The 14553-nt window shown below is 39.5% G+C and overlaps 1 protein-coding gene across 1 annotated transcript; it reads right to left on the bottom strand.

The window, feature by feature from the left end:
* Nucleotides 1-7736: 7736 nt before the first annotated feature.
* On the bottom strand, nt 7737-12570 carry LOC106090118 (putative odorant receptor 85d). Its single transcript, XM_013256201.2, has 4 exons — nt 11780-12570; nt 11488-11689; nt 11261-11416; nt 7737-7793 (listed from the first exon to the last, which is right to left on the bottom strand). Exons 1-4 carry the CDS (start codon nt 12568-12570, stop codon nt 7737-7739), a joined length of 1206 nt encoding a protein of 401 aa, XP_013111655.2.
* Between the last annotated feature and the right edge of the window lie 1983 nt (nt 12571-14553).

The following is a 14553-nucleotide window of genomic DNA, read 5'->3' as shown; positions in this document are numbered from 1 at the left end:
GCATCAAAGCCATCGATTTGATGTTTAATTCTTTGGTAAAACTTCCAGACTTCATTCTGACTCCTGTACATCTCAATTCGCTCACACTCACGTCTTTCCACTTCCTTTTACTTTAAGCGGAATAGACGTTTCTCCTCTCTCCTTTTCTCCCGATACCTCTCCTTCATTTGGCGCGTTGATGCTGATTGCAGGGTTGATCTATATGCCGCATTCTTGGCTTCAGTAGCATCTAAACCCTCTTAGTCGTACCATGGGTTTCTTGGGAAAGGCATCCGATACCCGATTTCGCGGCATTTTCCATTGAGTGGGCAATAGTTTGCCACTGCGCCATTATATCATCGGAACAAGGAGTGCTTTCATCAAGCAGTTGGGTCAGTCGAGTGTAATATGCCGTTGTCATCTGTTGTGTTTGCAGCTTTTAATGCCCAGCTTCCTTGCAGTGTCAGATCGTACTTTCCTAGCCATATTCAACCAGGTGCGAACCTTTGCTACAACAGGGTAATGATCCGAATCTATATTCGCTCCACGGGTCTATCGTACATCAAAGACGCTGGATGAATGCCTTCCATCTGTCACAACGTGATCAATTTTGTTCCTCGTGTTTCGATCGGGTGACAGCCATGTGGCTTTGTGCGTATTGAAATCTGGTGCTACTAACTACCATGTATTTTGCCGCTGCGAAATCTTTGAGCCTCAACCCACTCATGGAAGCTAAACTTTCCGACTGTTGGACCAAAAATGTCTTCCTTCCCTATTTTCGCATTAAAATCTCCCAGAACGATTTTAATATCATGGGCGGGGCAACGGTCATATTCTCTCTCTAGGCGCTCGTAGAAAATATCCTTGGTCTGCTCGTCTTTGCTGATGTTGAAGAATTTGGCTTTTATGCGGATTATGGCTAGCCTATCATCCACCGGAGTAAAGCTGGAGACAAGTTGTTTCAGTCTCCGACTAACCACAAATCTACAGCCGTATTTACTATACTTTGTTTCTCATAGTAGTTCTCATAGTTTTCCGGGGGCAGGTTACTAGCCCAGCCCTGGGATTGCAAATTGCCAAATCTGACAAAAAAAAAGCGGTTTCCAGGGGCTCAAAAACTCAAATCGGGAGATCGGTGTATATGGGAGCTATATCCAAATCCGAACCGATAAGACCTTTTTGCAATCCCCAATGACCTTCATCAATATTAAGTACCTGTGCAAAATTTCAAGAACTATTATGCTATTGGAGCTATATCAAGTTATAGTTCTATTCGATCCGTAAATAAATTGAATGTTGAAGACCATAGAAGGAGAATTCGTAGAAGTCATTGTTTAATATTTCAGTGCATTCGGAAAAGAATTGCGCCTTTTCAAGAATACAAGAATCAAAATCGGGAGATCGGTTTATATGGGAGCTGTATCGAGATATGGATCGATTCAAACCATATTGGACAAATACATGGAAGGTCAATCCTTTGTACAAAATTTCGGCCAAATCGGATGAGAATTGCGCCCTCTAGAGGCTCAAGAAGTCAAAATCCCAGATCGGTTAATACGGCAGCTATATCAGGTTATGAACCGATTTGCGCCATACTTAGCACAGTTGTTGGAAGTGATACCAAAACACCTCATGCAAAATTACAGCCAAATCGGATAATAATTGTAGAGGGCGAAAGCTGAAGAAGTCAAGACCCATGATCGGTTTAAATGGCAGCTATATCAGGTTATGTACCGATTTAAACCATACTTAGTACAGTTATTGGAAGTGATACCGAAACACCAGGTGCAAACTTTCAGTCCAATCGGACGAGAATTGCGCCCTCTAGAGGCTCAAGAAATCAAGACCCAAGATCGGTTTATATGGCAGCTATATCAAAACATGGACCGATTTGACCTATGTGCAATTTCAACCGACCTATACTAATAAAAAGTATTTGTGCAACTTTTCCAACGCCTAGCTTTACTCCTTCTTAAGTTAGTGTGCTTTCGCTAGACAGAGGACGGACGGACATGGCTAGATCGACTGAAATATCATGTCGATCAAGAATCTAAATACTTTATGGGGTCTTGGACGCATATTTCGAGGTATTACAAATAGAATGATAAAATTAGTATACCCTCATCCTATGCTGGATGGTATGAGACGTGTATCGGTGTTTTAAAAGTTTACATGGAAAGTGTGGTTCTTTGCTTCCCTTGTCCATTGCAAAAACTTCGATCATTAAGCTCTACTCGAAAGAGAAGATAAATTAAAATCATGAAGGACAACATGATCGTCAACCTAAAAGGCAAAAAACTTAAATCTATATTTAATCCTTTTGGTATATGATGCAAATTTTCACAGCTAGTTGTAATTATTATCCATTAGTGCTACAAATAAATGACCATTAAATTGATATTGATTTAGTGCAGTAATTTAATTAAATCCCTATCGTACACACTATTGCAAATATCGGTTGTTTATCTGTGCAGTAAGGGTCGAAATGGTATTAACACGCATACACATACACACAACCATGTTGGCATTTGTGTAGAAACTGTCCATGGCCATACATCGATATGAGTAAATATCAAAAAATCAAAATACAGAGAAATGAAGGCCAAAGAGGTGGCTGACAAAATCATCCCTTTATAGTGAGTGGGGTCATTATCAACAGGGAAAAGTCTGACCAAACAAACGCACACATGATGATCATTAAACAATTTATTCCTACATATTGATGACCACACAATTGAATTTATTATTGAAATGCAATTAAAAGCACGCAGCCCATGATATGAATATGACAGCAGGTGTGAAATATTTTTTTTTATCAACCCACTGCTGGATGTACCGCATGGGCGTTAATGTCTATAGTATGTACGGCTAAGGGTTAATCGCAATGCATATTCGTCTGTCCTGTGTTCATGCCATTGCTCGTTGTTTGGAAATACTAAACTAATTAGAGCCGCTGGTGTTGAATTGCGTGTTGGCTCGCTCGAACGGGTGGACCCCGAGGGTACTCCCATTCATATCGTATTAAATTATCAGCAGTGTAATCAATCAGTTTACATTTCCCAAACGAGTCTATTTTACATTCGTTTGTTTCGTTGTAATCGTGCATATGTAAATAATCAATGATTTGTGCTTAGTTTTTGGGCATTGAATAAATTCAATTACTTCACTGGGACAAGCTCATTTGACATGGTTCTGGTAGAATGTATGTAATTGCAGAAGCCTTTATTTCATTGCATGTAATGGGAGTTTAGTGGGAGATTTCCATATAAAGACTGATTCTAATTTAGTCTGCTTAATGTTACCATGAACGGCTTTTTCACCGAATACCTGTTTTTAAATTGCGGGAAACATTTCAAATAACAAAATAGGTATGTTTTGGACTGCTCATCCATCATGTACGATAATCGGGAATGAGTTTTAAATGAAGTTGCAGAAATGCAGGGATATCATGGTAGCCTACTAGTCCGATATTTTACATTATGCCTTACTCCATCTTTACTTTAAATGGCCCTTACAGGCAATTTATTCCTCTAGCCGAACGTAGAATAGATTTGCAAGTGCCTCGATTTCCTGCGCTCAAATCTCTAACACTCAGTTTCGAGATGTCGCTCTCCACTTGGTAACGCCATCGGAGTTTTGATCATTTTTGCGTATTCTATTGGTTGCCCAAAAAGTAATTGCGGATTTTTTAAAAGAAAGTAAATGCATTTTTAATAAAACTTAGAATGAACTTTAATCAAATATACTTTTTTACACTTTTTTTTCTAAAGCAAGCTAAAAGTAACAGTTGATAACTGACAGAAGAAAGAATGCAATTACAGAGTCACAAGCTGTGAAAAAAGTCGTCAACGCCGACTATATGAAAAATCCGCAATTACTTTTTGGGCAACCCAATATTATGGTCGCCTTCAAAAGACCACGCTACTGCGGCTTCATCATTTCACTATGCTATCGTTGTCAGACAGCTCATACTTCTCATGGTTCATACGACACCTATATTATCCATTAATGCAGAATGGGCCATATATTTTACGAAGAATTTCTCTCTCAAACAAGCCTTATGGGCCCAAAATCTAAAATCGGGTTATCTGTATATATGGCAGCTATATCCAAATATGAACCGATCTGGGAATTCGGGTAGCCTAACACAACTCACTGTCCCAAATATCTGGGAAATCGGATAATAAATGTGGCTTTAATGGGCCTAAGACCTCAAATCGGCAATATCACGCTATAGTCCGATATAGCTTCTCTTCGAACTTAACCTACCTATGGACATGAACGTGTGCAGAGTTTCAGTTGAATACCTCTCCTTTTATAGACTGCAGCGTGATTTCAACGGACATGACTAGATCGTCTTAAATTTTTACGACCATTAAGAACATGTGTACCTTATAGGGTCGAAAATGTATAGTGGAAACGGAATGAAGAAATCAGGATACGCCCCTCCTTCGGTGGTGTGGACAAAAAAATTTTAAACTGAATGTAAATGTACTGTTTTGCTACGGCAATATTAGTAGCAAATATACCGTTCTAAGATCCTAGACATAAGCAATTATATGAGAATGAAAACAAGTAAAAGCGCGCTAAGTTCGGCCGGGCCGTATCTTGAGAACCAACCACCATGAATTCTGCTAAAATATGGGAGCTATATCTAGTTGTAGACCGAATTCGAACCTTCTTGGCACAGTTGTTGAGAGTCATAACAGAGCACTCTATGCAAAATTTCAGCCAAATCGGAGAAAAATCGCGGCTTGTAAGGGCTCAGGAAGTCAAATCGGGTTTATATGGGAGCTATATTAGGTTATAGACTGATTTAGACCGTACTTGGCACAGTTGTTGCACGTAACAAAACAAACTTTCAGCCAAATCGGACGAAAATTGCGATCTAGAGGGGCTCAAGAAGTCAAATCGGGAGATCGGTTTATATGGGAGCTATATCAGGTTATACACCGATTCAGACCGTACTTGGCACAGTTGTTAAAAGTCATAACAGAACACTATGTGCCAAATTTCAGTCAAATCGGACAAAAATTGTTATATCAGTCTATGAACCGATATAAACCAGACTTGGCATAGTTGTTGGAAGTGACAGGACAACACCACCATCGGATAATAATTGCGCCCTCTAGCGGCTCAGAAAGTCAAGCCCCAGAAGATAAACCGATCTTGGGCAGCGCTATATCATAACATATTCCGATTTTACCCAATTACAATCGCAACCGACCTACATTATAGTTAACAAATGTGGTATAGACTTAATAAAAAACAAGTTAAAGTTAATTTCGGACCATCATTGAACTGAATATTGGAACCTAGTAGAAGTCATTGTGTAAAATTTCAGCCAAATCTATTTAGTAAGAATTACGCACTTTAGGGGCTGAAGAAGTAAAATAGGAAGATCGGTTTATAGGGGAGCTGCATTAGGTTATAGACCGATTCAGACCATAATAAACACGTATATTGATGGTCATGAGAGGATCCGTCGTACAAAATTTCAGGCAAATTGGATAATAATTGCAACCTCAAGAGGCTCAAAAAGTCAAGATCCCAGATCGGTTTAAAAGGCAGATATATCAGGTTATGAACCGATTTGAACCTTATGTGGCACAGTTGTTGAAAGCCATAATAAAACGCGTCATGCAAAATTTCATTCAAATCGGATAAGAATTGCGTCCTCTAGAGGCTGAAGAAGTCAAGACCCAAGATCGGTTTATATGGCAGCTATATCAAAACCCAGCACGCTAACTTTCGAAGGAGTAAAGCTAGCCGCTTGAAATTTTGCTCAAATTTTTTTTATTAGTGTAGGTCGGTTGGGATTGTAAATGGGCGATATTGGTCCATGTTTTGATATAGTTGCCATATAAACCGATCTTGGGTCTTGACTTCTTGAGCCTCTAGAGGACGCAATTCTTATCCGATTTGGCTGAAATTTTGCACAAAGTATTTTGTTATGATATCCAAAAAATGTGCAAAGTATGGTTTAAATCGGTCAATAACCTGATATAGCTTCCATATAAACCGATCTTGGGTCTTGACTCCTTGAGCCCCTAGAGGGCGCAATTCTTACTCAATTGGAATGAAATTTCGCACGGCGTGTTTCGTTATGACTTCCAACAACTGTGCCAAATAAGGTTCAAATCGGTTCATAACCTGATATAGCTGCCATATAAACCGATCTGAGGACTTGTTTTCTTGAGCCTCTAGAGGGTGTAATTGGTATCCGATTTGGCTGAAATTTTGCATGACGTGTTTTATTATGACTTACAACAACTGAACCAATTAAGGTTCAAATCGGATCATAACCTGATATAGCTGCTTTATAAACCGATCTGGGATATTGACTACTCTTGAACCTCTAAAGGTCGCAATTATTATCCGATTTGCCTGAAATTTTGTACGACGGATAAAGATAAAAATAAAGATTTTAAACTTAAGTTAAATTTAGCTTCTTGTTAAAGATAAACAAGATTATAACGACATTACAAGGCTAGTGGTAGCGCCATTCGATGTACAACTTCTGGTTTTGTCATCTTTTAAATTGTAGACTAGAGTTGGGCCAGGTTTTCAATCGTTGGTCTACTTTGGAACACTATTTTAGAACAGAGTGCTTCATAGATTGCGGGTTTTCGTCTTCTTCAGAAACTTAGATGGTGATCTTATAAAGGTCTCTGTCGTGTATTTCCAAGAGCACTTAAACCAGAGGACTGTAGAACAGCTTGGATGTTACTTAACACTGGATAACATGTTCCCGTATGGTGTCTGGTTCTTGCGAAGGTTTAATGAGGGAAGAAAAATCTAAAGGCTCTGGTGGTATGTGAAGAAAAAATGAAAAGGCATCTGCCACCAGAACCTTTTTTAATAATTTCTTGTCTTCTTCTTTCCTGACAATGCTCTGCGTTTTCTCTGATTTCTTGGTTCAATGGGATGAAAATTTGGACTCCCGAAAATGTATGTACGCCACTTGTGGATAATCGCAAGTACACTTTTTCTCAAGATTTACCTTTTCCAACACAACAAAGTATTGAAGTCCCTTATAAGGGAAAATTATTTTTTGGAATTTTAATTGGATGACGAGATTTTACAACGACTGATCTTTCTCGATATTTGATCTCTTTGAATGTTGGTTGAAAAAGGAAGCTGTAGTATCTTTGTGCAAATGAGGTAAGCAGCAGTGTTGGAATAATGACCAGTATTACCGTGCTAAGTAACTAGTACGATAAAGAGTACTAGGAGCCAGCTACGATTAGTCAATTGACTAACTACGTGTGTGGATAACTTGTACTGTATAAATCAACTAAGGCAGTACCGCCTAGTAAATTATGGGTAAAGTCAATTAGGCCTTATTGCCGGTTTAGAATTGAGAAACAAAAAACTAGTTCCAGCCAAAATATAAGAGAGTCTAGAAATTTTTCTGATGGTCTCGCCAGGATTTGAACCCAGGCGCTCAGCGTCATAGGCGGACATGCTAGCCTCTGCGCTACAGTGGCCTCTTAATCTGTTATAGCTTACTTATTAATTGTTTCGATCGAGATTTTTTCCGATTTGCAGGAAAAATTTCTTATATATCTGTTGTATATCACTTGATAGCTCTATAAACCATAGGATGTTGCTTACCATATCACCACTTTAAAAACATGACAGAGTGTTATAGTGAAGAATGATTGAATATAGATAGATAAAACTAGCTTTGAATACTGATTTATTTGAACATGAATTACAAGATTAAGAGATTAAATCTTTTTCAAAAAATTCAATTATTTTGCGTACATGGTGCGTAATAATGCGAAAAATTTATACGACAGCTGCATAAGCTAAAAAGATAAAGAAAGGAAGAAAAATATTGTCTTAGATATATAACATGGCACTTGCAGTAGATAGATTTTTTATACCCTCCACCATAGGATGGGGGTACTCTAATTTCGTCACTCTGTTTGTAACTACTTGAAATATTCGTCTGAGACCCCATATGGGGTAAATACCCCATAAGGTATACACCCCACAAGGTATATTGATTCTTGATCGTCGTGACATTTTATGTCGATCCGTCCATCCGTCCGTCAGTCTGTCGAAAGCACGCTAACTTTCGAAGGAATAAAGCTAGCCGTTTGAAATTTTACATAAATTTTTCTTATTAGTGTAGGTCGATTGGGATTATAAATGGGCCGTATCGGTCCATGTTTTGATATAGCTGTCATATAAACCGATCTAGGATGTTGACTTCTTGAGCCTCTAGAGTGCGTAATTCTTATCCGAATGGAATGGAATTTCGCACGACGTGTTTTGTTATGATACCCAACAACTGTGCTAAATTAGATTCAAATCGGTCAATAACCTGATATAGCTGCCATATAAACCGATCTTGGGTCTTGACTTCTTGAGCCTCTAGAGGGCGCAATTCTTTTCCGATTGGAATAAAATTTTGCACGACGTGTTTCGCTACGACTTTCAACAACTGTGCCAAGTATGGTTCAAATCGGTCCATAACCAGATATAGCTGCCATATAAACCGATCTTGGGTCTTGATTTCTTGAGCCTCTAGAGGGCGCCATTCTTATGCAATTGGAATGAAATTTTGCACGACGTGTTTCGCTACGACTTTCAACAACTGTGCCAAGTATGGTTCAAATCGGTTCATAACCTGATATAGCTGCCATATTAACCGATCTTGGGCCTTGAATTCTTGAGCCTCTAGAGGGCGCCATTTTTATGCAATTGGAATGAAATTTTTCACGACGTGTTTCGCTACGACTTTCAACAACTGTGCCAAGTATGGTTCAAATCGGTTCATAACCTGATATAGCTGCCATATTAACCGATTTGGGTCTTGACTTCTTGAGCCTCTAGAGGGCGCCATTCTTATGCAATTGGAATGAAATTTTGCACGACGTGTTTCGCTACGACTTCCAACCACTGTGCCAAGTATGGTTCAAATCGGTCCATAACCAGATATAGCTGCCATAAAAACCGATCTTGGGTCTTGACTTTTTGAGCCTCTAGAGGGCACAATTATTATTCGATTTGGCTGAAATTTTGCATGAAGTATTTTATTATGACTTTCAACAACTGTGCCGAATAAGGTTCAAATCGGTTCATAACCTGCTATAGCTGTCATATAAACCGATCTGGGATCTTGACTTCTTGAGCTCCCAAATTCTTATTCGAATTGGCTGACATTTTACACAGGTCTCCAACATATAATTGAATTGTGGTCCTTACCGGACCATATCGTGATATCGCTCTAATAGCAGAACAAATCTTTTCTTTTATCCTTTACCGTTGTCTGAGCCTTTTGAGTGCCCAAAACGACTTGCATATTAAGGGATCTAACACTTTCCATTCTGCCAAATTTTTAGCGAAATCGGGTAATAAAGGTCCTGCTATGGTGGAGGTTATACAAAACAAGTAAAAGCGTGCTAAGCTCAGCCGTGCCGAATCTTATATACCCTTCACCATGGAGGGCATTTGTTGAGCTCTTGCCACGGTATCTCTTTTTAGGCAAACAAAGGATAAAAGAAAAGAATTGCTGTGTTATAGTAGAAGTCATTGTGTAAAATTTCAGCCAAATCTAGTAAGAATTGCGCACTTTAGGTGCTGAAGAAGTAAAATAGGGAGATCGGTTTATCGGGGAGCTGTATTAGGTTATAACCCGATTCATGCAATTTGCGACACGTATGTTACCGGTCATAAGAGAAGCCGTTGTACAAAATTTCAGCTAAATCGGATGAGAATTGCGCCCACTAGTGGCTCAAGAAGTCAAGACCCCCGATCAGTTTATATGGAAGCTATATCAGGTTATGAACCGATTTGAACTATTCTTAGCACAGTTGTTGAAATTCATAACAAAACACCTCATGCAAAATTTCAGCCAAATCGGGTAATAATTGCGTCCTCTATAGGTTCAAGAAGTCAAAACCCCAGATCGGATTATATGGCACCTATATCAGGTTATGGACCGATTTGAACCATACTTATAACAGTTATTGGATATCATAGCAGAACGCGTCGTGCAAAATTTCATTCCAATCGGATCAGAATTGTGCCCTCTAGCGGCTTAAGAAGTCAAGATTCCAGATCGGTTTATATGGCAGCTATATCAAAACGTGGACCGATATAGCCCATTTACAATGCCAACCAACCTACTCTAATTAGAAGTATTTGTGCAAATTTTCAAGCGGCTAGCTTTACTCCTTCGAAAGTTAGCGTGCTTTCGACAGACAGACGGATGGACGGAGAGGGCTAGTTCGACTTAAAATGTCATGACGATTAAGAATATATATAATTTATGGGGTCTTAGACGAATATTTCGAGGAGTTACAAACAGAATGACGGTGGGTCGGAGAGTCGACCCACCTCAAAATTATGCCCTAAACAGACGTGTATACCTGACGGGATAATATGAGATTTTAATCAACGTTATTTGAGAGTAAACAAATAATTTTTAAATTGGGGCCATGTCATAACGGTGCCGCAAACACTTATGGGTGTAGCGAGGCACACCGGGCCAGTATAGCCGCGACGATGGGTACGCAAAGTTCGACTCGACTGAAATTAATGCCTTTATACTCGTTTAAACCCACAGAAAGTTATTGCTCCAATGTTAAACCATCCCCAATGTGTATTCCTGAGCCTCTTCATGATATCAGTTTTTGGCCAATTTGGTTGAAATTTGGTATGTAAGGTGATCTATTAGTGATCTACAGTACCCACACCAAGTAGTGTCAAGAGATGTTCTTAAGACCATATTGCAAATTTTGCCCATGAACATTCCACTAAGGAACAGGGGCAAACTTCTCACATATCAATGAGTGCAGTTCGATTCAAGTTTAAGCTCAATGATCAGGGGCCTCCTTTTTATAGCCGAGTCCGAATGGCATGCCGCAGTGCGTCACCTCTTTGGAGAGAAGTTATACATGGCATAGTACCTCACAAATGTTGCCAGCATTAGGAGGGGAAAACCGCCGCTGAAATTTTTTTCTGATGGTCTCGCCAGGATACGAACCCAGGCGTTTAGCATCATAGGCGGACATGCCAACATCTGCGCTACAGTGGCCTCCAAGTACATATAGCCCCAATATAAACCCGTTTTCCCGAGTTGACTTCTCAGATTCGGATATAAGCCAAGAGAGACTTTACTTCCTCTACTTCTACTACTTCTTTAAACCACTCCACATTAAAAGTGAACTTATTGAAGTAAATTTTCAGCAAAACGCATGGTGCTGGATATGCAAGGTTCGACCCTGCCCAACTTATTACATTTTAAATTCCTATAATAGCTTACATCGGTCATGGTGCCCATTGAAACTTTCAACAAAGTTGTAGCCTTTAAGATGGTCGGTCTCTGGGAACGTCCAATTATGGCTATCAGCATTTTGCGATAGCGCAAATCACTCTGCAACCAATTCTGGGAGTAAACAGCATAGCCTATGCTTTCACTCTGAAAAGAACATTTGTTAAGGCTTCATGAAATTGTTCCATGTCTATGGCATGGCAAACGCATGCACCTACCTTTACTATCAACTCCTGGCCATAATTGCAAATCATAAGAATCTGTACCAAGGAACAGAAGAGGAACATGAACAACATCACCAGTGTATCGAGTTGAACGCCAATGGTCATTTGAAAGCCCAAGAAACACATAATGAACGAGGATGAAATGAAATTAACCAGCAGGCTAACACCAAAGACTTCATTCATTAGGGTAGATAAACTGAAAAGGAAGACAATTAGAAAGAAGTAGCTGAACAAGTTGGCTCAGAGCTGATTAGACTGCTATGCCAATGCATAGTCGTATACTCACTGTAATATAGCCTGATGATATTTTATGGATCTTGCCAGAAATTGCAAATCCTCTTGATACGCACCCTTGGGCTGGTATTCTTTCAAACGTTCAGCCAAATATTCAAAATGCATTATAATCTGTGTGGCCACCACACATAACAGTAAATCGTTGGCCAACTGGCCGGACATGCAGGTATGCCCAGCCAGATTCTGTGAGACATACATGACATAATAGGACCAATGACCCCTCCACTCCCAGGGCACCCAACAGAAATAGGGCAACCCGAGGGGAACTTGGTGCCAACCCAACCAACGTTCATAGATCAGATAGCTCACTGCTATGTAGAGATTGTAGAACCATATCAAAATCTCATGGACCACCACAAAGCCCAAACTGATCAGATTGAAACGATAGACATATTCCCGGACACGGTAGGTTTTCTGCATTTCCACTTCCTTGGGGTAAATGTGGCGAATTTCCTGCATTAGAACGCTCAGCAGTTGTTTCTTTCTCAGCACACTGGCAATTTTGATTTCGCCCACAAACACAAAACCTATGTACGAGAGATTCATGGTGGCCTCCACAAAGTTGTTGCCATTTTTCATGGCTATCAGAACGAACATAATCTCCGATACCAGCACAAAGTTCATGTTCACCATATTGATGATGAAGACCACCCTCATGAGCAATTCATACCAAGGCGAAGCTGGGCCCTCGCTGTAGGGTATTAGACCAATGGACTTGGCCAAAATGTCCGCCTGCAATAGGAATTTATTCAGGCTAATTGGTTGTTGGTTGGCTTTGGACATTTTCTTCGCCGCCAGACGTTTACACTGCCTTTGGCCTAAACTCAGTATGAAATGAAAATTTTCAATTCGTTCAATAAAGCCTTTATAAAGTCGTCGCCTCTTCGTCTGGGGTGGTCACTGGAATTTTTTTTTTTGAAATTGTGTGGGCGTTCGCGTTTTGGCCACAGGAACCATTCATTAAGAAACGCATTTTTAATTTGATAATTCACTAGGGTGGACTTTCAACTCCTTTGCTACGCTAATTGCCTTGTTGATTGTAAAACCAATATGACCATGCGCCTCAGATTGCCTGATGTCTTTTCGAGTTGTTGATTTTGAAAAACCATTTGGACCCTTGCTCACGAATTGTGGTAATTGATTTGCTGAGACTTCTTGGTTAAGGAATGTGATGACTTTGTTTTCTAGAAAGACAGTAGCTAATCATTAAAAAGAAGAATTTTCAATTTGATAATACACAAAGGAGTGACTTAAAACGCCTTCGCTACGCTAATTGCTTAGACGACTGAAAAAAAACCCCATGTGGACATTTTCCCCATATGGAAAACTATGTTTTCTCCTTATTTATTTTGAGACAACAATTAGGCTAAACCGTCTAAAAATGCTTTCGAAAGGGTGTCGTCTTTAAAAGTTGCATAATTATGGATTGCATAAATAAGAAGTGCTCCAAACTAGGCAATTTGCATAACAAACGAAAGGTATTAACGCTCGACCAATATCGTGATTTCGACAGACGGAAGGATGGTCATCGACTTAAACATCGTTTGTAACAACTCTAAATATTCGTCTAAGAGCCCATAAAATATATATATTCTTGATCGTCTCGACATTCTGAGTCGATCTAGCCATGTCCGTCAATCCTTCCGTTCTTTCGTCTGTCAAAATCACAATAGCGGTCGAACGCTTAGTGCTAGCCACTTGAAATTTTGCACAGATACTTAATATTGATGTAGGTCATTGAGGATTGCAAATGGGCCATATCGGTTCAGATTAAGTTATAGCTCCCATATAAACCCATCTCCAGATTTCACTTCTTGAACCCCTGGAAGCCGTAATTTTTGTCCGATTTGGCTGCAATTTTGCATACAGTGTTTTGTTATTACTTCCAATAACTGTGCCAAGCACGGTCCAAATCGGTCATGAACCTGATATAGCTCCCATATAAACCCATCTCCAGATTTCACTTCTTAAACCCCTGGAAGCTGTAATTTTTGTCCAATTTGGCTGAAATTTTGCATACAGTGTTTTGTTATGACTTCCAATAACTGTACTTAGGACGGTCTAAATCGGTCTATAATCTGATGTAGCTCCCATATAAACCGATCTCCCGATTAGATTACGTGAGCCGTACAAGCTGCAGTTTTTGTATGATTTGACTGAAATTTTGCATACAGTGTTCTGTTGTGATTTCCAACTACTTTGCGAAGTACGGTCCAAATCGGTTTATAACCTGATATAGCCCCAATATAAACCGATCTCCCGATTTGACTGCCTGAGCCTTATAATATATATATATATCGGTCTATAACCTGATATAGCTCCCATATAAATCAATCTCCGGATTTGGCTTCTTGAGCCCCTTGAAGCCCCAAAGTTTGTTCCGATTTGGTTGTTATCACTTCCAACAACTGTGCTAAGTACGGTCCGAATCGGTCTATAACCTAGCTCCCATATAAACCGATCCCCGTATTTTACTTCTTGAGCCCTTACAAGTCGCAATTTTTCTCCCAATCAGCTGAAATTTTGCATTCTGCGCTCTGTTACTACTTCCAACAACCGTGCCAAGTACGGTCCAAATAAGTCTATAATCTGATGTAGCTCCGATATAAACCTGCAGGAGTTTGGTATATATTGGGTTGTCCAAAAAGTAATTGCGGATTTTTTAAAAGAAAGTAAATGCATTTTTAATAAAACTTAGAATGAACTTTAATCAAATATACTTTTTTTACACTTTTTTTCTAAAGCAAGCTAAAAGTAACAGCTGAT

Source organism: Stomoxys calcitrans, chromosome 2, assembly GCF_963082655.1.
Source record: "Stomoxys calcitrans chromosome 2, idStoCalc2.1, whole genome shotgun sequence".
NCBI classification, from domain to species: Eukaryota; Metazoa; Arthropoda; class Insecta; order Diptera; family Muscidae; genus Stomoxys; species Stomoxys calcitrans.
The sequence above is the reverse complement of the archived record's forward strand: the minus strand, read 5'-3'. Positions and strand labels throughout refer to the sequence as shown.

Coding starts and splice junctions, on each gene's coding strand:
- LOC106090118 (XM_013256201.2), bottom strand. CDS start 12,570: ATGTCCAAAGCCAACCAACAACCAATTAGCCTGAATAAATTCCTATTG. Junction 11,690..11,779: donor TATCATCAGGCTATATTACA/GTGAGTATACGA, acceptor CTTCCTTTTCAG/TTTATCTACCCTAATGAATG. Junction 7,794..11,260: donor CAATGGGCACCATGACCGAT/GTAAGCTATTAT, acceptor TTATCTTTTTAG/CTTATGCAGCTGTCGTATAA.